This window comes from Mauremys reevesii, linkage group 4 (assembly GCF_016161935.1).
Source record: "Mauremys reevesii isolate NIE-2019 linkage group 4, ASM1616193v1, whole genome shotgun sequence".
Lineage (NCBI taxonomy): Eukaryota > Metazoa > Chordata > Testudines > Geoemydidae > Mauremys > Mauremys reevesii.
Genome location: NC_052626.1, coordinates 123,695,735 through 123,719,126, shown reverse-complemented (window position 1 = coordinate 123,719,126; position 23,392 = coordinate 123,695,735). Strand labels below are relative to the sequence as shown.

The following is a 23,392-nucleotide window of genomic DNA, read 5'->3' as shown; positions in this document are numbered from 1 at the left end:
AATGATTTCCTGAATAATGGGCCAGATTGAAAACTGCAGGCAGTAAGAAAGCAAAGCGTATGCGGTCTCTCGATGTAATCCTGTACAAAGCACTCCGATACCAAGGTGACAAACGCCCTATATTTCTTATAACAATAACACTAAAAGACCGGCATATGCATTAGTCCCAAGAGAAGCCAATGGTATAGTCTGCTATGCCATCTATATCTTGCTTTTTCTTCAGATGTGTACAATGGTCTCTATAAATAAAATCACCCCCTTTTTTGTTGTACAATTTTTATTGTATAAAATCTAATGACCAGATCAAATAATCTTTATTCAAAAACTGACCGCTAAAGTATTGAAACAATTTAATGTTATAGTTTATTTCCTGTAATTCACAAGTGAGCATGCACTAAAAATAATAATACAAAAATCTACAGTTGAGGTTTGCAATTCACATTTCATTTCCAAAAAACAGGCCTTGAAATTCCAAAGCACAAGAATTTTCTAGCACTAGTACAGAAAGCGCTCACTCTAAAGCTAGAGAATATACCGCACTGACAATTCAAATCGCATATTTTCTGCACACTCAATTTTTTGACTCACATAGATTCCCCAAAAGCAGAATACTGGACAATCCAGTTCTTATGTTCCTTACTTCTGGGGTCTACTCTCCTCTATATACATGCATTTTAGCTCCCATTAATGTCCTGTGAATATCAGGTAATTAGATTATATGTTCATTTTAAACGTTCAGAGGCACTGAACCAAATCAATCTCTTGTTTGAGTCACCAATGTCCAGGGAATCGAAATGAATATGGTCCAGATTACTTGTTAGATTTTTCAGGTCTGCTGCATCTTTTTACGCATTTCTTCCAGTGCTGCCGCTCGTTCTCTTAATAGCCGTTTCAGTCGTTTTATTTTTTCATCCCTGATTGTTTCATCCAAGTCCGGCGGAGTCAAAGGGAAAGCATCGTCTCGAAAGGAACTTTCACTAGTCGAAACATCATCTTCGGAAGAAACTAAAGCTGAACAGCATGTGTCTTGAACTTGGTTATCTTGAACACATGGGTCTTGCTCAGAGTTCCTCCCTAGAGATGATCCGATAGAGCTTGTGGAATTTTTCTGCTGTGATAAGACTGGTGTGGATGAAATACGCTTGTTATGTATTACAGAACTGGTGCTGTTGTTTTCCAAGCTTGGATTTATGGCTGATTTGACCATCATTTTCCTTCTCTTTCCATTTTCTGGCATTAGTGGGAGTTTAGCTTTTCTTTTTTTAGTCAAATCCTGTTCCAGGTCCACAATTATCTGTATATCAACAAAAAAACAAATTTACACTAAATTGCATAGCATTTCAATGTTTTATCATCAAGGTAAATTAAGCACATACGAGAACTATTTGTTGTAGTTATCTGAGGTTACTGTGCTGAAATAATTTATTAAACGGTTTGATGCAATATGCTCCAAAGTTAAGGTTACCCTTAAGTAAGTAAATATTAAAAAGTATGTAAACCTGCAGAATCCTAATTCTGTCACCCACACCAACACCACAAGAGGAAACCAAGAACTGATCCTATCTTCCAACAATGCACACCAACAACTGTGAAAATTGACAAGCGATCTAACTGAACTACATCACTGTTGTTGATTGACTGATTGTTACTTGCAGAAGTTGAAAAGAACCAGGTTATCTTTGCATTCTTGCCATAAATTACTACTGTAAGAACACACACAGGGCTTGTTTACATTTAAGATGCTAAAGTGGCACCGCTGCTGTAGCACTTCAGTGTAGACGCTACCTGCGCTGACGGGAGGGATTCGCCCATTGATGTAGGAATCCACCTCCCTGAGAGGTCGTAGCTAGGTTGGCAGAAAAATTCTTTTGTGGATCTAGCGCTGTCTACATGGAGACCTAGGTTTGCTTAATTATGCTGCTTAGGGGTGTGAATTTACACCCCTGATCAATGCAGCTAAAGCAACCTAATTTTCTAGTGTAGACCAGGCATAAGTCAGCAGTTTTTACATGTCCTCAACTGAAGCGACCACAAACAGGACAAACTATGCAGGGTTTAAAATATTCGGGTGTTGTCTTACTGCGACACTTAGCACACACGTCGCTACTGCATTTGAAACAATTTTTAGAACTACATTAAATTAGTTTAAACTATATAAAATATTGAAAGACAACAGTACAGTGTGCAGCTTTCCTCTCCACTTCTGTTCTAATGTTATTTTAAATTAACTGTTACCCCTGTGTGTCATTTAATGCTCATCATCCAATATTCGTACCTGAATGGGGAAGGGGTCCTGTGAAATTAATGGTTTGTAATCACATCATTGAAGACTGTATTATAAGGAAGACTCACAAGGGGACTGAGTTCAGGTCTCATGGGTAAACTCAGCTTTGGTGTCTCCTAGATTTCAAGTTCTTCACTGTGATACCTTAACACATTTTTAATGGGATTTCCTATATTTTTTTGAAGAAAGAAAACCCTCCCCAAGCTTCTACTTCCACTGGAGTCAATGGCAAAACTTCCATGGTCCACGATTAAGGACCTCAATGCACATCTTAAGTTATCTATCGAGCTTCATCAAATGAGTGTGAATAGGCCCACTTATGGACATTTTAACAATTGGGATAAAGCTTTCAGCATCAATGAAAGAAGCAACCAGAGTAGTCCTCCCAAATCCAGGGAGAATATATTATTGAATCATCCTGTTGACCTATTTCCCTGTTAAACCATGATGTAAACATACCGACCAAGGTTTCAGCAACTAGATCAGGGGTGGGCAAACTTTTTGGCCTGAGGGCCACATCAGGGTCCGAAACTGTATGGAGGGCCGAGTGTAGTGTATTAAATTGGTCTCCGAAGGAATGTGCTACTTATAGTGTATTATTTACGGCTGCCAGTCCTGGTGCTCCGTAAGTAGCACATTCCTATGGGGAGCAATTTAATACACTACACCTGGCGGCTCTCGCAGCCCCGCCATCGAGAGCGCTGACGGCACGGCGAGCTGAGGCTGCGGGGGAGGGGCCGGGTGCGAGTCTGCTCAGCCGGGAGCTCAAGGGCTGGGCAGGATGGTCCCACGGGCCAGATGTGGCCCACAGACTGTAGTCTGCCCACCTCTGAACTAGATTAAATACATTATGGCATTATATATATTACACACACACACACACACCAGGCTTCCTCCAAGAGAAGACATCTAACAACATTGGATGTGTGTTGGGAGCTACCCACTCTGCCTAATCAAAAGAAAATTCTTGGCTATCACAGTGATGCCAGGCTTGCTCTGAGACTTTTAAAGATGTTTATGCAGAAAAATTAGGGAGGTTGCTTGGACCTCTCTCTTCCTCCTCTCCTCCTTTATGGCCAACGAGGAGGCTTCCCCCATTGTACTCTTGTGTTCCCCACTCCCAAACAAAAAGAAGGGGAGGATCGACCCTAGGAAAGCTGCCCTGCTATCCTGCCTAGGTTCCTTAATTATCTTGACCAGTCCTGGGCCTAGACTCCCTGGGCAATGGAGAAGAATGCCCCCTGTGGCTGCTGCTCTAACTGCTGTGTTCAAACCTGAGTGGTGGTGAGTGAGTCTCTCTCTCTCTCTCTCTTTCACACACACACTTATATATGTAAAATGTGCAGGCTTGCAAAAATCAGTAGATTGAAGCCTGAATTAGTAATTTAATAATTACATTAAAATATCCAGATGATTACTGAAAATTAGGGAGAGCTGGCATCTGATAGTATTAGCATTATATCATGAGAAAGCTTTTGATTGGGTAGAGTGGAACTATTTGGTGTCAGACTTTGAACAATGAGGAGTTGGATACTGCCTTCTTAGATGGATAAAAGGACTTTTACTTCTATGACTCTTAATGTATTGTAGAATTATCAATCAAAATTACTGTACCACTGCAATTATTTATCGGAAGAAATAAGAATGCCAGAACAACAGGGAAAAGCCAACAAAGCACTAGTTTTCAAAAGGCAAAGTAGTAGCAACTATTACTCCATAGATCTAATTCCTATTCTTAATAAAATAATGGAATGAATACTGAAGGGGAAGTTAGTATTAATGAAAGGTAACAGAAGTAAGAGCATCAAGCAGAACGAGTTTATAAAGAACAGATCTTTCCAGACAAACTTCACTGCTTTTTGTTCTTGTTTTTTAACTAGATGTACAAAATAAGTGAATGAAGGGACAAAGTAGATACATCACATCTGGATTTCAGTCACGCAGTTTCTGAAGAATTTAAGCTTTCATTTAAAATTAAGTTTCTAGCTCTTGTGGTTGTGAAGATATTGTCCTATACGTGAGGAACACAGTCTGATCTTCCCTAATCTGCAGATTGTGTGATGCTTTAGCAAAAAGGGCTAACATGATAACTGGGTGTACAGACAGAGGAACATCAAGAAGGAGGAGGGAGATGTATATGGCATTGGTAAGGCAACTACTGGAATAGCGTGTCTAGTTCATGGGCTCACACTTTAAAAAAAGGAAGTTGAAAATTGGAGAGGATTCACAGAAGAGCAGCAGAATAATAGGAGATGTGGAAAATATGCCTTACAATGACAGACTAAAATAAACTCAGTATATTTTTCTTATTGATGGAAAGGTTAAGAAGCAACTTGATCATGGTCTATAGTTACCCACATGGGGAGAAAATATTTGATGTTAGAGGGCTCTTTAATCTAGCAAAGGCTTAAAATGATCCAGTTGATGGAAGCTGAAGTCAACGAAGTTCAGACTGGAAACAAGATGAAAATTTTGAACACTGAAACAGATTACCAAGGAATACGGTAAATTCTCCATCACTTGAAATATTTACATCAAGACCAGAGATAAAATAGTCAAAAGTGCCTAAGGGACTTAGAAGCCTAAGTCCTGTTTATTTCAAGTGAAACTTAGGCTCCTAAGGGGCAGATGTACAAAGGAAATGAAGCACCTAGAGATACAGAAGGTGTCTAATGGGATTTGTAAAAGAGCCTATGGTTAGGTGCCTGACTCCTATCAAAATTAAGCTTTGTCAACTTATTGGCTGAGCTGTCAGAGGACATGTGAGGCCATGACTAACCTCGGTTCTACTCTGCCCAGTGGTAAAGCCTCTCAAGAGTCTGTGGCTCTTTATGCTCCTTTGTTTCAGAGCTGTAACACCTCTCACATGGCTTCAGACATGGTTTTTGTTTGAATGAGCCATCAACACATGCCTGCTTTCCTTATAGCCTTGACAATAAACAACAATCATCCTGGTAAAGGCACACGTATTTGGATGTCAGACCAAAGAGCAAGGATTTGAACTAGAGTGAAGTGAGCTGCCCTGAGAACAAACTCCTGATGCATGTGGGCAATGGACACACTGGGCATTCCTGAGCTAAGGCAAAGAAAACCTCTTAGTCCCTAGCTGCCAGGATAGAGTGAAGAGAGATACTCCATCTTGAACTTCTGGAAATGGCTGAATGTTCACAAAATATATCCAAGAGGGGTCTGACTGCTCTGGATTTTGGGGAGTAAGGGAGACCATAATTTAAACTGAGTTGAGTCTTAGCAACTGGCCTTATGGGAACAGAAAAGAGGCTCCAACACTGATTAGATGATGCAACCTGTTGAAGATATGATTTCTTTGATGAGGGATCATGAATGTGAGAAGAGAAAACAGTTGTCAAAGGAAAAAGGGTGGGAAGGAGGATGGCTGGAATTCTGAGATATTTCCGTCTCCACAAGACAAGAAACACTTATCTAACAGGACTGTGGGCTAACCTCAAGGAGAGAGAGAATTTTCTCACTTTTCCCAGCACCACTGACACCCTACCCACTAAGGAGAGGAGTCTCTTGATTCCAGCTGGATAGTCCCTATCCCTGAAAGAACTAGACTTCACTACTGGTCTGCAAGACAAAATATGCTGGTATCTGGGTTTATTGTACTTAATGTGAGACTTCTGGATGTAAATATGTTCTATTCTTTAAAAACAAGGACAATGAATGCATAGGTCAAGAATCTGAATGAATGATTTCTTCTCAGGGTCAAGTCCATGAGGTCGAAGAACTTAAAAAAAATAACACTAGGTTCTTTGAAGGTCAGGGCCAGGATACTCAGTCTTGATGAGAAGACTCTTCCTCAAAGGGATTACACAATCTGACAGCTGTTTGGCACGGCCTGTTGTAGGCCACTGTTGAAGGTCATCCTGTTCCATGCCACTAGCTGCTGATTGCTAGGACAAAAACATAAGTGGACCAACCTGAGGAGACAAGCAAATGTCTTGTCTGATTTAAGACTTCTGTTAGGTACTGAATGGCTGCTCTGGATCACAGGAGACACAGACCTCAGTAAGCACTTGAGTGGATGCTATGATGGTGGCTATTTGAGGGAGAGTTTTACAAGCAAATAATTTCCTCCCACCTCCAGATTTTCACAGACTAAGTTAAAAAATGCCATAAAACTTGTCAAGATAACAGCTCTGCCTGAAGTTCTAGCTGCTTCTTTGACAAGGTTACTAACAAAAGAGGAACCACCAATGGAAGCTGTGAGAGGTGGTTTGAAGGAATCTGGGAGAAAAGAAGCGTTTTTAGTGAACTGAGTGCCATCTGCATGACAGATGAGTGGCAACCAACACTGCCTGTACTTGTGGCAGCTACAGTCTGAAACTAGTGCTGAATCGCTAAGTATGTTATTTCCTCTCCCCTTTCCTTCACATTAATTTCACTTGTGTTAAATTGTAATTTAATTAGCAGTGAAATTCTACTTTTAAAAGTGTAAGCGTAGGCTATTGGAGGGTATACATCAAAATACATAAACATTGAGATACCTTTTCCTCTTCACCATGGTCCTGCTGCTTAGCTGGTATCGCCATTTCTTGTGGTGATGCACTCCAAGAATCATTATTCTTTTTAAAGTTATTCCTGGAGCACACACTTGCTTCTGATCCTGCAGGAGGAGTTCCAAAGGGAATTCTATTAAGGTATACTCTCTCCTCTTTAAAGAGACCGAATTTCTTTCTTAATTCCAGGTATTGTTTCCCATGGGGTTCTCTCATGTGTTTGATTTCAGTGGCCTTTTCTGATGAGCACACCTTCTCATTTTGAATCTGAAATAAGAAAAATACAGTATATAAACAGTGTTGCAGCCACTCATCAACACACCTGTGATCATTAAAACATTGATATTCTGGTAAAAAAGTGTTCATTAAACTTTAGATATTGGCTTACTTGGAGAAATTACAATATTCTAAGATGATCATTTGCCTTTTCATTGCCATATTTATTTATTTTAAAACAGCATATGAATTAAAGTTATCAAGTCCTGCCAGTATACTAACAAAGTGCTATGAGAGGCAAGGTAGCCACTTACCCTAAGGTCCCAGAATTACCAAGGAACAGATGACTAAATAGGAAATATTCATCACAACGACACTCTCCTGGGGCACAGTGTGTTTGCAGGTGCCTACATTTCAAAGATGACTGATAATTCTAGAAGTTTGGTATTAACAGTCCTCTGTGCATAATTTTGTTGTAACCTGATGCCACTCTTAACCATCACACAACAAACACCTGTTTGAGCATGCACATGTGGGAGGAGAGAGGAAGAGAAGCAAAACATCTAACACTATCTGGTCTCCACAAAGGCCTCAGGAACTGAGAAAGCTCTTACATAAGGGTATCACAAAGCAGACGACAGAAATAAATTCAGTTCCATTTTGGGTGCAGAGGTACATAATGAATTAAAAACCCCAAAACCAAACCCATAATTTGTAGCAGTGATTTAAAATATGTATAAAATGATAAGACGTATGCCTGGCTCATGTGAATGGTTGGGCTGGCAGAGGGGAGGCACGTGCCAAAATGGGACTAGAGACAAAGAAGTGAAATAATATTTTAAAATAATAAATTTCTCATCTAGAGATCCTCAGCCTCTCTTAGTCTGCAACCACAAAATGGCCAAATACTCTGACTTGCCACTCACTGTATCCTACAATCCTTTGTGGGTACAGAAGATTGTGGGATTTGGGTCATGGTATTATTTTTTTGTGGATTAAGGCTAAAAAAAAGTGTCTAGTGTAGGCTGGGAAGGGTTGTTGCCAGTAAAATTGCTACTCTGTCTCCCTCAAAGTTTCTCTCTGTCTCACCCCACCCCACCGCCCAAAGGGAGTGGATCTCTCCCCCTCAGAGCACTACATTTACATATCTGGATTGGGAAGGGGCTGGTGAATCCCTCCCCAGCTTGGCATAACATGTGGGGACCAAGCACCTCCTCTTTCCCCACAATGCATTTGGCAAGAAGGAAACAACTCTTGCCTCTGGTTCTCCCTGCTGGCTGATCCTGGAACTGCTCCATGCTGCTAAGCAGAGTTCTTATCTCCACTCTAATCAAGAGCCCTGCGACGGAGGGAAATGCTGAGGCTACAACACTCCAGGCCTGGGAATAGCCTCATGTTCCCTCCTTTGCTTCTCCTGAAACCCCTTGCAACTTCCTGAGAGTCACAATCCACAAGCTAGAAAACCCTGCAATAAATAGTTAAGAACAAAACCCAGGGCTGTACTACCCAGTGGTCTGTCCCAAAAGGAACAGGTATGATTGGCATCATAGTGCATTGTTCTCTCCTCGTCCTCTGATGCTGTTCTTTTGAATGAGGCACTTAGTGGGACTGTGATGACATAAATAACTTAGCGAAGTATCATACAGTAAATACGACTTTAATTTAGTATGGTAGCATGTCCCAGGATGACATGGTAATTGCTACTCGGCATTGTCCTGTTATCTTCTCTTCTGTCCTTGCTTCAAAACCTCTTCCTTCTCTCCCCATACCTGATCCATTCTCCTGTCAACAGCTTGTTGCTATGTAGGAAGACTTTGATTTCCTCTACCAAAGCATATAGAAATAAGTATAATTTCACCACAGGGCTAGAGAATCAAAGGTTCCCCAACATTTTCACTTTCTATCCTCACGGATTGATTCCAGGAAAAACACTACCAACTCTCACCATATGCACCTGAAGAACATGCTCCATCTGGAGAAGCTTAAAAAGGTGAAGTTTGCTACTGCAAGCAGGGGTGGGAGGGGAGGGAGGTTTGCCGAGCAGATGCTGCATCCTGGGTGCAATGAAAACATTTACAAACCTTACCCCAGCAACTCACATGAAGAGGGGATGACCTCAGCAAGGGATGGGGCCATGCTCAGATGAGAAATCATCTGAATAACCACCTGGTGAGGCAAAAAACTGGGCTGAGGCCCTTGACCTCAGACTCAAGTCCCACTCACAGTTTAAACCCACTCCCCACCAGGAAGGAACCGCAGGGAAGAGCTCGATAACCTGCTGCTCCCGGGGACAACAGGGGAATATGAAAAAAGAACGCCCTTGGATGGAATGAGATCACACAGAGGGCTGGGCAGCAGAAGAAGGGGCCTGTAGGAGGACTCTCCCCAGTTGATGGTCTCAGGATGGGTTCAAGGAAAGGCGGTTGTGACAGTCTGTACCACTATGTTCACCCCTTTTACAAGACTATGATACATTTTGTACAAAGCATACTGTGTAAGGTATTATTTGAAAACTCATGATTTGCTGATCATTATAGTCTTGGTAAAGTATATGTGGCAACGCTGTAGGTAAAGATACAAGATTCCACGGTATGATTTTGCCCAGGCCTTGTTCCAGCATGTTCTGGAAGGCAGTCACAAACAAGTTCCTGGCCACACAGACTTTCTGTCTCCTGAACATCAGTGGGAGATGATTCTTGAGCAAGAGAAAGGGCTACAAGAGGGCAGCGCCCCAAATCATCTCTCCCTTGCTCGCTGCCCATGGCATCATCAACCCCTGAAGAACAAAGGAAGCTACACCGGACTGGGGGAAAGAGGGAAGTGGAGATCCTGACTTAAAGAGGTTCAGCCAGTCCCTACATGCCTACAGAAAGCCTTCCCCACAGCTAACCCATCTAAGTGTAAGTTGGCTGTGACAGAAGTAACTTATTTTAGGGTATCAGATAAGAGGCATTGTGAAACCTGTATTAGACAAAGTCAATGAATAAACTCACGCCCCACACTCCAGACGAGGAGAGAGATACGGTGCTTTCTGGACCTGATGGGATACTATCACCGGTTCATCCTCAACTCTGAATCAATCACAGCTCCCCTGACCCATCTGCTAAAAGGCAGAGACATTAATGCCTGATGGGTTGAAACCTTGAATACTCTGAAGATGCGACCAAGCCAGGCAGTGGTCCTTGCCAACCCACACTTCACCTGGGAGTTTATTTTCTACACAGATGCTTCCGATGTTTGCCTGAGAACGGCACTCTCCCAGAAGCATACCCAATCTCATATTTAGGCAGGAAGTTGTTCCCCAGGGAGAGACTGAATTATTGGGAAGGAATCTGTGGCTATCAAAAGGGCTGCGTACTTCCTCAGGTATTACCTGCTGGGTAGTCCCTTTTCTCTAGTCACAGGCCATGTGCTGTTGCAGTGGCTACCCTCCATGAAGGACTCAACCTCCCAGATTATGCATTGGTATCTAGCACTCCAGCCCTATAGCTTCAGGGTGCAGCACCAAGCAAGGAAAGAGCATGCAAATGCATTTTTTCCCCAGGGAGATGGGACTGGGGAGACTCTTAAGCAAGAAACATTTCTGGACTTGAAGAGGGGTGGTATGTGATGGGTTACGCCCCCATCCCACTGATGGAAAGGCAGAGCGTTCCTGCACTCAGGCAGTGCCAATAACATACACCTTCAGAACATGCTCCATCACAAAAAGGGGAGCTTAAAAAAGTGACGCTCGCTACTGCGGGGGGGGGGGGGGGGAGGGAGGAGGAGGGAGTTTGCCCAGGAGGAAAGGCTGCTGGGGACTGGCAGTGAGGTTCAGTAGCAAGAGGAGCCCAGGCCAGGGTAGTGGCTGCCCTTTCCTTTACCCTACACCCCTCTTCTTTGGGGGAAGACTGACACTGCAAGCCTGATATGGGCAAGAGGCCTTTGAAGGCTGCTCTCAGCCAATAACCGGTGGCAAGACCTGGGGAAAGTCAGCATGGACTAGAGATATTTGGACTCAAAAGAGATCCTGCGAGTGAACTGAACTCCTGCCAGAAGTGGTGATAATGCCCGGGGGGGGGGGGGCGAGGGGGGCTCCCGGAGGGAACCCAGGGGCAAGAAACTACGGCAGAGCTCAGGCTGAGGGTCAGCCAACTACACCCTATGAAAAAGGATATCAGACTATTTTTTGGTTTTATTTTTTGTGTGCATGTTTTTTTTTATATTAAAGTCCTCACTTCTACTTATGCACTGTGACTTTTTAACCTAAATTTTTACTAAGCTCTTAGGGGAAGAAACTATCAAAGAAAGTCAACCACTGGCCTCTCTACTTGTGTCTTTCTCCTCTCCAGTTGGATATCATCAGAGGTAAGTCTATGGTTGCCTGGCATTCACTTTTGCACCTGGTAGCCCAGTCCCCTTGGACTTCCAAGGCTTCAGTTGGTTTGCACAAATACTTTTATCTCACACTGCAGTGACTCTGCTGGTTCAGTCTCTGTCTCTTGCAAAGTGAGCACAAAGCAGTTTCAAATAAGCATTCCCCTCTTTGCCAAATGCCCAGAAGAGGCTGGGACTTGGCTGATAGGAAAACAGACTGATGGGACAGGACTCACTCTTCCTTCTGGAAGGAGCGCTCCTCCTCGGTTCCATTGGAAAGGGAGCACAGCTTGGAATGAAGGGTATGGTTCAGTAGGAGTTTTTAGTTAGTTTGTTCCAGATTAAAAATGGCAATCATTGGCTAACACGGAAGTAAGCTTCCCTTTCTTTCCTCTTCTCACGTTTGTTCATTTGCATACTACAATCTTACTGATTAAAACCTTATTGCTTTTCTTTTTGGTTAATTAAGAAACATTTGGGGGGGCGGGGCAACATGCTTGTTTAGAGAAAAATGTGATTTGAATGACACTGGCTTCAGTCACATAGAATCACGATGTAGACGTAATTTGGTACAGATAAACGAGGGCACATTTTGCTGCAGACAGTTACCTTTTGTTCTTCTTCACTGAAAGCATAATGTTGTTTTGACTGAGGAGTAACAGCAGTTGCTGCTTTGGGAGAATGACTCTTCTCTTTGCTGTTACAGTGCATGTTTTCATCCATCACCATTTTTTTAACTGGGTTCACTTCATTTGAAATCCCCCCTGTTGTGGACAAAGGCCTGCATTGGTTTGTAGTAATAATATGCTGATTCACACGTGGTGTTGCAAGCAGAGCAGGTGCAGGTTTTAAGTTCTTTCCTAAATCAGGCTGTGGAACAGGCTCTGTATTTATACTTGGCTTTGGATCCTTTTGAGTAAGTGTCATACCTTTATTTTTCGACAACACTAGATTTACCACCTTGTTGGTTATCAGCTGAGAGGTGTCCTTTTTAAAAGGAGCGTCAGTACCCGGAGAGGCTTGTTGATCAATTTGGGCTGACAGAACATCAGACCCTCTTTTTGTCAGCAAATACACTTTCCCATTGTACATCACCAGAGCATTATCTTTAATAGGAGTGATTGTCTGGCTTCCACTAGGGCTGTTAGAACAGATTGGTAAAATATTTGCAGAATTTTTTTCTACATTCTTCATATCTGCCAAGGTTTTCAAGATCTTTGAAGCCATGTTATTTGATGACTTCACAGGAACAAGGTATGGTATTGATGCCTGGGAATTTTCTTGCACGACCCATTTCATTGGAGTCTGCTGGCGCTGTTGGCCATCAGAAGTTCCCACTGGCGGAACAGAACTCTTTACCGTTGTTTGTGCAGTTGTCAGTATTAATGATTCTGATACTTCTGTGACAGGTTTTGGGCAAATGGTTTGCAAGCGCTTGGGAACGACTGTTTTCACTGTATTTACTGGTGACACATAAATAACAGTTGGTGTTTTTGTGGCTTCGGCTGCTCCAGAGGCATTTGTAGCAGCAGCTGCAAGTATTTTCTGCTGTACTGTAGGTGGTAAAGAAGAAGCTGGGACAGATTTCACTTCTGCATGAGCTGGTATCTGAAGATGATGCCCAGAAGGAAGCACAGGAGATTTCACCGTCACTGGAAGGCTTTTTGTGTTGACTAACACATATGCTGTATTACTCTGGTTAGATGAAGTTGACACAGCAACATTTTGCAAAGACAATCTATCAACTGAAACAGAATTACTCTGAACATTAGAAACTGGTTTTGTAGTCAAGCTCTCTTTTTCAGGGTTCACGCTAACATTTTCCTGTTTATCCAATGTCCTTGTAAGAATGATCTTTCCAGGATTAGTGGACTTAAAAACAGGTATCTTGACAGATGAAGATGTGGTGCTATTGGCAATCTGTGTCTTAAAAGTAAAATGAACTGGACTTGATACATTCCCTTTAGCGGTATCAGGCACAACTGATGACTGAACTAGTGGCATAAAATTTCCAGAAGATTTAGAGATTGGGAGCAACTTCAGAAGGTTTTTTCCATCCGGCCCAGTCGTCTGAACTACTTGGTACATACAGCCTGCAATGCTTAAAAAACAAAAGAAGAGGAAGAAGAAAAGAGTAGTGTAAATGATCAGAACATAGATATTTTGATTAATTCGCACCAATTATTGTACACATACCATAGTCTTATCTTAGAAGCTGGCTAACTACAGAAAACAACAGATAGTCTTCAGTAATTTCAATGGTAAAACGTATGCTTCTCTAGTGATATACATCACTGGGTCAGCTGTTACAGAACTCTGTCACTTAGTTTGTACTCACGCCTAATTATTATATACTAGAGTGGCAGGGAATGACATTCTTCTCAGCTAAAAATCAAAAACCCCAACATATCTTCTTCCTCTGCTCACAAGGCCCCTCTTTCTGAGGTATAACTTTTCACTATTCCTGGGAGAAGACATCTCACCACCACTCTACTGCTCTTACATTTACCACTCCCCCTCCACACCCCGAGCCACCAAAAAACTGGGGCACCATGGGGAAAAGAGCATGACGCTGAATGTAAAAAGAGAAGATGAGACGTCTGCTCCTCTTTCTATGTTTTGTATCTCCAGGACTCTGGAGAGAGGAGAAGCAGGTTGTTAACATTCAAGCAGGGAGGAAAGGTAACTGCTGGCTCCCTGCCTGCACATGTCTGTATAGGGGTCTACCAAATTCGCAGACATGAAAATTGTGTCACGGACCATGAAATCTGGTCTCCCCCATGAAATTTGGTCTCTGGCCTCTCAGCTGTGAAGGCAGAGCAGAGAGCAGCGGTTGCTGGAGGGGCACCCAGCTCTGAGGGCAGCACCACTGCCAGCAGCAGCACAGAAATAAGGGTGGCATGGTATGGTATTGCCATCAATATTTCTCTGCTGCTGCTGCTGCTGGCAGCAGCACTGCCTTCAGAGCTGGGCACCCAGCCACTGCTCTCCAGCCACCCAACTCTTACTCCTGGGGGAATTCTGCACCAAAAATTTAAAAATTCTGCACCAAAAAAATTAAAAATTCTGCACACAATATTTGAAAATTCTGCATATTTTATTTGTCAAAATAACACAATATAATCATGCCAGTTAGAATTATTTTGGTCATTTATTTCAGAATATCTGTCAGCAAGTAAGTCTGTAACAATACAGACCAAAAAAAAAAAAAAGATTCTGGTGGTGGTGTTTTTTTTGACAAACAGATTCCTTACTAGGCATATTAATACAGAACTTTGTGTAATTCATTTAAATTACAATACAGAATTGTATTTCCTGCACCTGTCAGAAGCAGTGCAAAGACTTGGTGAAGTCAGGAGTAACGGAGGAGCTGAGGGAGAGAAAAGGAGCCTAGGAGAGAACCTGAAAGGTGTTGGGTGTGGATAGGAGGCTTTTATTTGGAGGGTGGGACGGGGATTGTTAGGGTGTTGGGAAGCCTCCCCCATGCAGACCCTGGCTAACCCCAAGCCTCTCCCATTCAGTCAAGCACGTCTGCCCCTGTCCCCGCACCCCGATGGGTCTCCGCAGGACCGCCCCCCCCGATCCCGAGGCTCAATACTGTCACCCCACAAGCTCCTGAGACCATGCTCCAGTCTGTCCCTTCCACTAGCCATTCTGAATCCACCTGTGACCCCCCAGCAGTTCTGTGTGCCCCACCTTGTCCTAACCTGATTCTGCAGGCAGGGTGCTGTGATACACTACTCCTAGGGGAATTCTGCAGCACTGGGCATAGAATTTTGTATTTTCCAGCATAAAAACATTTTGCCTAAGAAGTGCTGTAGTTTTGCCTTTTGCCCCCAAGAGGCTGCTGTGGCACCAGAACAGCCAGCTGTGTTCATGCTGGCTGTTCTAGCGCCACAGCGGCCCCTAATGAGAAAAAGGCAGAACTGCACCACTTCTTAGGCAAAATGTTTTTTATGCAGGGAAAAAACAAAATTATGCGAGACATGAATTCTGCATGGCCGCAGATGCTCAGAATTTCCCCAGGAGTAACCCCTGAAGGCAGCACAGAAATAAAGGTGGCAATACCACAACTCCCCATACAAGAGGCTTGCAACCCCGTTTTGGGTCAGGATTCCCAGTATGAGAAACGCTGCAGACAAATCACACATTTTTTGTGGGTTGGTCATGGCATAAATAGCAAATTTTGTGGATGTGTAACACATCCACAAAATTTGCTATTTATGCCGTGACCAATCCATGAAAAATGTTATTTCTCCACAATTTAAATAAACCCCTACATATACATAGTCTGATCCATTTGGCCTGAGACATTCTGACTCCGGGTCTCAACCCCTCAGATAGCACAAAAAGGCTGGGGGAACTTATAAATAAGTTTATGTAAATGTCGAGAGGGCCTTAAGTTATTTAAAAGCTTGAACTCCTTGCATGTGAATGAGACTCGAGGAAACATAATGACAGACTAATTGCCTGATGGAGATAGAATCAGAGCCCTTTTAGACAGATATTTGGAGTGAGGGTCCAGAAGCACCTTTACCTTATGGAACATGGTGTAGGGAGGATCAGTCCTCAGGCCCGCATCTCAACTAACTCTCTGGGTTCATGTTATGGCTATGATTAATTACACCTTCAGAGAGATGACACAGAAAATAACCCGATAGAGGTGCAAACAGAGGCCCCATTATCATTGTGAGAACAATATTCAAATCCAATGGTAGAAGGGATTCATAAACCAGAGGGAACACATGGAGCAACTGTTTCTGTAACTTGGTTACTGAAGGGTAAATGTAGACTATCAGCACACTGGAGGGCTGAAAGCCAAGATGGCTGCCATGTGGAACCTGATTGATCTCAATGAGTTTTGACTGTTTCAGTCATAGTTGATAGTCCAAGTCCACAACATGAGGGATTCACTGAACTGGGAAGCAGGTTTTTATGGTTCTGATATCAGTTCTGGAAATTTTGAGAACCAATATTGCGAAGAAATCCAGCCTGGGGTAATCAACAGCATCTTGGTTCTGTTCCATTTGACTTTGTGCTTCAACAGCATCATGGGGCATGCATAGAACTACTGACCCCAGTTAAGATGAAGGGCCTCCATCAGCAATGCTGAGTCCAGCTTGCTCTCAAGAACGTCTGGAAGTATGTAGTATTCTGTTTCTGGTGAGTGAGCAATTTAGCTGGGCCTTCCAGCCCTTGTGGAAAAGGATGAGTCTTTGAGGGATCATTCATACTTCCAATTGTAGTATCTGCTCAAGAGGTCTGCCAATATATTGTCCTTTCCTAGCAAATACAGAGCCACTGAGGTGATCCAATAGTGGATGCTCCACTCCCAGAGTCGGATAGCTTCCTGCCACAGCTACAGAGGTCAGACTCCCCACTGGTGGTTGGTGCAATACATCATCACCATGGTATTGGCTGGCTGGTTTACCCTGTAGAGCTTTCCTCGCTCTGAAATCTAGAAAGTTAAGCTTTCAGCTCCAGCACTTTGATATGAAACCTCATTTCCAAGGATATTTTATGCTCACTTTGCCACAGTCTAAATGTTGCACTCCAGTACAGAAGGTAGAAATCTCTGCAGCAGCTCCATTTAAATAAATAAATAAAGAGTTAACATTTCCCCCATGTTTTCATTTTCAATATTCCACATATTTTTGTAGTGACAACCCATATTTGCACTGTGGAAGTTGTGAGTGGAAAATGAAGGTTTTATTAGCCAAGTAGGACACAGATGGGAGTTTTGGCACCAGAAGATATGGGTAAGTACTTCATCTAAGTGTTTTTGCTTAAAACGACCCCAGTGACACAATTAATGTGGACACTTAAATAGCTGTCATCATGTTTCAGAATAAAACATCCTATTGAGATGAATGGGGTCACTTTACACCTCCCAAAGCTATTGTTCATGCAGACTCAGGAAGACAGCACCTGACTCCTGGGTCACACGCAGATTTGTAACACATGGTTCATATTTTGAAGGTTTCTTTCATGACTATGTGGTCTAGAAATTTTCCTCTTTTAGACGTAAAAGCTTAGATTCTGCAGCCAGGAGTAGAATTTGAAGAAAATTCCCTAGCCATGGAACTGCTAAATACTTGGGGCTCTGCACATCTCCCGTGCAGTCCACAGGCACCCCAACTCACTCTCAAAGTGACTATTAATGAAAACAGGAAAGGAGTAAGAATGAACTCCATGATAGGCATGCTCCCAGCAAGGAGTTATGGCTTTGGTTTTTTGTTTTTAAACATTCAAATGATCATGAACAAAGGAAGAAACAGATGACAGAGGCATTAACGATGGCGAGTATGCTCTGGACTCTGCATATCTGCTGGTCAGAAAGAACTGAATAGGTGCTTGCACCATACCCCTAATTATACCCGTGGAACCCTGTGTAAGAGGAAGGCAAAAGGCAAGCTTCACCAACAGATACTGTTTTCTAGACAATACCAAGTTTGTACTGTAGAGATACACTTGTCTTATGGACAATTCGCTAAGGAGGACTAATGAGATGTAGCATTACAAGATACTGAAAGCTGAACAATGGGGAAGGAAAGGAATTTTCAGTCAGACAGTTTAAAAGTTCTGTTTTGTTTAGATCTGTTTAACTCAAACATATATTAAACAATTAGGAGAAAAAGCAGTCTTTGTTAAGATGTGAAATTTCTTTTGCTTCAGTTAAGGGTTGAAAAAGCTCACCATATACACTGGAGATCACTGATGAGTCTTCTATCAAAACTAGGAAAGACCTGGACTGACATTTCAAATGTTTTTTAAAAATTCAAATTATTTATATATTTTTAAAAGTCTCGACCTTTTTTTATACATCATAAAGGTGGGGGAGGGGGAGCAGAGAGAGTTAAAAGCCATTTTTCTCCATGTTGCAGATCTCTTTTCCTTTAGAGAATATGATTATGAATTATTTTGTATATTTAAATGGAATGATGAGTCACCAGTCAGTCCACTCACATGTGAGTAAATGGGATCTATTTTTTTAAATGAAGCTTAACTCTTTCAGTAAAGAATTATCCTCCTATAATTCAAGCAGAGCTTAGCAGCTCTGGCATTGCTAAAGGAACCGGGAAAAGGACCTACCTCCAGCTACTAATTTTAGTTTTATGCTTCTTGGTGACATTGTTGATAAAGAAATCCTTAAAATGAGTTCAACAGTTTCAGATTTTTGAGTTTTGCTACATTTCACTCCCCCATACACACTTTTTATTTTTTTTTAATAAAATGAAATTTTTATAGAAACTTTCCCTAGTTCTTCAATAAGCCATCCCAATCTCTTACTGCCATTTTACTGTAATTATAGGGTGTCTATTTTCTCCCTGGGGTCATGACTCTTGACAATGCACTACATCTTGAATATAAGCCAAACCCTTGAATAGACCATGAATGTGATAAACTTCCAGGAAGAGAAGCAGTGATAAGATGGTTGAAATCGTCTCTAGAATGATCCGTCCAACTTCTTCAGTATGAAATTTTGGAAGAGAGCCCAGGTGTAAGTGTCCTACCTTTTTTCACCATGTCATGGGTAAAGGAAACTGACATAGGGATGCTACCTTTACTGAACTTAAGAGCCAGGCTTTTTTTTGTCCAGGTGTGACAATACGCATGACAATTTTTCTAAACTTCCTGTTCAGAAATGGGAGTGGTGGGAAAGAAGCAAAAAATGCTTGAACAGGGTCAAAAGTGACCTGCAAAAGCAGAAAAAAATCTGTGTTTGGGCCATTTTTTAATGCTTTTTGTCGTTGTTTTTGATATATAAAGGCAGTCTGAGGATCTCCATATCAAAATAAAGAAATATATATATATTTTTAAAATCCTGATTCTTTCTTACCTTAGAATAATCAGGAATGTCAAATCTGGTGCGTCCTAGAGGTCGCCTATTGTGAACTTTCTCAGCCATTAACTGAAGGGGAGGGGTGTTGAATCCTTAAGAACTTGTTCACCCAAATGTTTATCCAAGCATGTATGTTAATAGGTGTTCTTTCAATAGTTATTTCCCTCTCCTAGCCCCATTTGAACAAAAGTAACATTCCCCTCAATCAGGGTTAACTAGCATGGAATCGAAACTCCAGTCTTACCAGCTCTTTATGCTATTACAAAAGGCAAGTCCTGAATTTCTAATGTGAAAGACAAAGAAAAAATATTACATGCATCTCTCTCTGAAGAGGAAAAAATTCAAAACAAGCAAAAGCCAATACCGTTTCAGGCCTGCATGATACCTTAAAGAAGAACGGGGACACAGTCAGTTTCCCTCCTTAGCTTTTAGCTATCTATTAGCATTCCTTTAACCCCAGTCATCAAATTGTTCATTTTGTGAACCTCAGTGTGAATAAATCCACTAGTGGACAGCTGACTCTCTACAAATTTGTGATGACACCATGATTTAGGCCCCATTCTCTTAACATGTTAACTCTGAAACCTAAAGATGACAATCTAATGCATATTGTAAATTGGAAATATGTGGACAGAATAAAATAAATTGAATATAAAAAACAAACTCCACAAGGAAATTAACTGCATATTTTTGACAGTCAAACCTATAGCTAGAAAAGAAAATCAGAAACTGCAACAGAGACTACAGGAGCTAGTGATCTTGCTCCAGAATTTAGGTCCGGCTTGTTCTTGAGAACCTCCAGCTTGCTCTAGAGTACACAGAGCTTTGGCTTTAACCAGATGGTTCTGGCAGAAGCATAACAAATCCTTTTCTTCTTCAGGATTGTGAGGGTGAGAATGTCTTCTAACTTTGGGTACACAAGGTTCAATTGGTGACTTTTCAAGGAGTTGTTGACTGCCAGAATAAGAATGATTATGTTAACTTCTGAACCAAAACTGTACCAATCACAGGAATTTCCAGTGATCTTCTTAATCAAACATTAAATGTTAGAGATAAACAGAAATAAAAAGCCTATGAAGCCATTGCTGCAATTCCATGTCCATTTTAAATCTTGATACTATGCAACAATCTAATTTCTAAATCTCAGAGAGTGTGAAGAACTTCAGATTTCACAGTCATGATTAAGAACAAGTAGAGTCCAGGTATCATTCAGACTGTAGGGCATTTTCTACAGACTCAAGATTCAATAACTAAGCTCTGTTTTCACAGCTGGTTGCCTTTCTGGATATTTGCAGGTCTGGAACCAGACAAAGAAAGTTATTTGTGAATAACTACAACTCTAAAGTGTATTCAAGCTTACCATTTTCCAAACTCATCTGTTTGATAGATTTCGCCTATTCCTAAGAGTTCCATGGGAAACAACCTGTCCTGATTCACAGTCAGAACCTGATTTTGAGCAAGAGCTCTCCTCTTCACTGTTTTCAGTGAAACAGTTGATGCAAGAACAGGCCCTAATGTGTTTTCTCTATTTTTTGAAATGTATTTTCGATATCATGGAGTTTCCTCAGTTGCCTCTTGGGAGAGAGAAAAAAAGACAACAGTGTTGAAGGCTAGAACTGCAATTAGCGGGAAGTAGGTAAACTATCCTTACTGGACAGGTCAGTGCATCTCAGATCTTTCTGTAACCTGTAAGGTAGGGATTCTGTGACTCAGAAGCTGCATGTCACTCAGTCACAACAGCATTGCAGCTCTCCTTTCATAGAGCTGACTCATTAGGCACTCCTCTAACAAGGAGCTACCTAAAAGACAAACTAAGCACAATGGTCCTGGCTTAGTTGTTGACAGTGGTGAGCTATTTCTAATGACTGTTTAGATTACAATTATTACATTGCACTGATTAGATTCGGCTTGCTCCCTTAAAAAGGTTCTTAACCTGCTCCTGTAAAGATACTGACTGACAAAAAAAGGCTCAAGTGGGAACGAGTAACTGCCCTTCTCTATATTAGTATCTAGTATGGAGTACAAGACCACAATCTCAGAGGTGTGAAAAGGGGAAGTTTTGCTCTGATTCATGCTCCTGTAGGAAACCATCTTTGGCCAACTGAGAGAGATTTATTGCACTTGTAAAGCCACTACCCATTCCATTCCCTGGGAACAGCTCTGCAGCCAGTCCTGTCTGCATAAGAAGAGAGCCTTCTATACCTTTTATTGGGAGAAACCTGAAAGTGGCTCAGACCTATTCTGTGTGATGTTCATGGGGGGAAGGAGTGAAAGCAGTGCTTGCCCTTCTCCTCACTGATGGCTGCCCCCTTAAGACTTTGGGGGCAGTCTTTATCTAGTTATACTATTGGCTTAGATCGCACTCAGTCTTCCAGGAAAATCGTTGCCTATATACAGAGAAGGTCTTCTGAGACTGATACACCATGCCAATGATGTCTTTAAAGGACTGACCTAGAGCAGGGAACCATAAACTGGCTCCCCAAATTAGGGAAGTTTTCCTTTGCATCCGACGAAGTGGGTATTCACCCACGAAAGCTCATGCTGCAAAACGTCTGTTAGTCTATAAGGTGCCACAGAATTCTTTGCTGCTTTTCCTTTGATAAAGCAACTCTGGCCACTAGGAAAAGCTGCCAAATCAAAAGCAAAATGCAATTTTACAAGAGAATAATATGCTCTTTGTTTAACCATGGAGGCAAGACCAGGTCGGGTGCATATATGTGTAACACATGTGCGCGCACACACTCTTTGTTGTTCCTCGGTAGCTGAACAGAGAGAAAACATATCACGTGCCAATCCAACATTAGGGTAGAGCAGGGAAAGTAGGATACACCCCCCGCCCCATCCTTCCCTACCCTAATCCCAATCCCATTCCTTTCAGGATCCCGTGCAAATGTCTCCCCCTGTCCTCGTAACCCTCCATGAGCCTAACGATGCTTGTTACTTACCTGGCTTCACACTGCGCTTTGAGAGTGCCTGGGAACCCCCAAACTGGGTTCATCCCAGTGACAAGCAACAGCCCCCCCAGTACCTCGGGGTCCTGGTCCCCCTCCGGTGCGGCCCTAGCTCAGTGACAGGCCAGAGCAGCTCGCTGGTGCCAGACCCTGCAGTGGCTGCCGTCCCCGGGCCCAGGGCTCTCTCCGAGCGGGGGCCAGGCTCCGAGGCTCCTCCCCCGGCCCGGCCCGGCCCGGGGGCAGCGGTGGGGCCGCTCTGCCGAGAGGCTCCAGCCCGCAGCCCCTTCCCCGGGGACAGCCCCGCGCTGCCTGCGAGCGGCCCTGCCGGGAACCTCTCGGGGGCGGGGCTCGATACTCACCACTGCGCGGCGCTGCCGGGCCCTTCCTCGGGGCTGTGCGGCGCCCCCAGCGGCGGGCCAGACATAGTGCGCGGAGCGGGCCCGGGAGGCTCCCGGCCGCCCGCGGGGCAGGGGGGCGCTGTCCAGGGCACTCCCCAGGCGCGGCGGCTCCTCCGGAGCGGAGCGGAGCGGCCCCGGCCCCCCGTGCCAGGCGGGTCCAGGGACTCCCCCTGCTGGGCTCCCTACAGCGGGGCCAGGCGCTGCCCGCGGCCTCACGTCACTTCCCCGCTCGGAGGGACGAACCCCGAATGAGGCCGTTAAAACGCACTTCCGGCTGCGGGAGCCTCGCGCACATCCTACTGGTCCCCTCGCAGCAGGGCCCTTTGCTTTGGAGCCAGTCGCAAGCAGCTTCCGCTCAATCTTCAGCCACTTCCGGGTCACGAGGAGGAAAAAATAGGAAAGAGCGGAATTTGCCGCCTGCGGCCTCTGTGCGCAGGCGCGATTCAAGATCACTTCCGGGCGCTTTGGAAACGCTTCCGGTAGGTAGGAATTACTTCCTGTTCCAAAAATGAGAATTAAACAATTGTATGAACACGGTCCAACATGTGCAGATCAGATTGTGAATCCCCAGCTGCCCCCTGACTCTCCATCACCCCAACTGACCCACATTGCACCCACTAGCCCCCATTAGCACCCCTTATCCCATCCCCCTCACCTAACCCCCTTCATTCTCCAACCCCACATTGGCCCCTTCATTCGCCAGTCACCCCCAATGCACCCCTAGTTACTTCTCACTGACCACCTACTAGGGTTGCTAACCCTTCTGGTTTCCCGGAATCGGGCTCTATCTCCTGGAGGCGACTGAAGCCAAACCGGGAGATTTA

The 23,392-nt window shown here is 43.4% G+C and overlaps 1 protein-coding gene across 2 annotated transcripts; it reads right to left on the bottom strand.

Annotated features, from left to right (window-relative positions):
• Nucleotides 1-340: 340 nt before the first annotated feature.
• Nucleotides 341-22,920, bottom strand: LRIF1 (ligand dependent nuclear receptor interacting factor 1). 2 transcript variants are annotated; one of them, XM_039538626.1, is made up of 4 exons: nt 22,530-22,920; nt 11,986-13,477; nt 6,793-7,071; nt 341-1,294 (listed from the first exon to the last, which is right to left on the bottom strand). In XM_039538626.1, the coding sequence occupies exons 1-4, from the start codon at nt 22,592-22,594 to the stop codon at nt 827-829; spliced, it is 2,304 nt and encodes a 767-aa protein (XP_039394560.1). In that variant the 5' UTR covers nt 22,595-22,920; the 3' UTR covers nt 341-826. The 2 variants fall into 2 exon arrangements, with proteins under 2 accessions (XP_039394560.1, XP_039394561.1); XM_039538627.1 differs by lacking the exon at nt 22,530-22,920 and adding an exon at nt 22,165-22,232.
• Between the last annotated feature and the right edge of the window lie 472 nt (nt 22,921-23,392).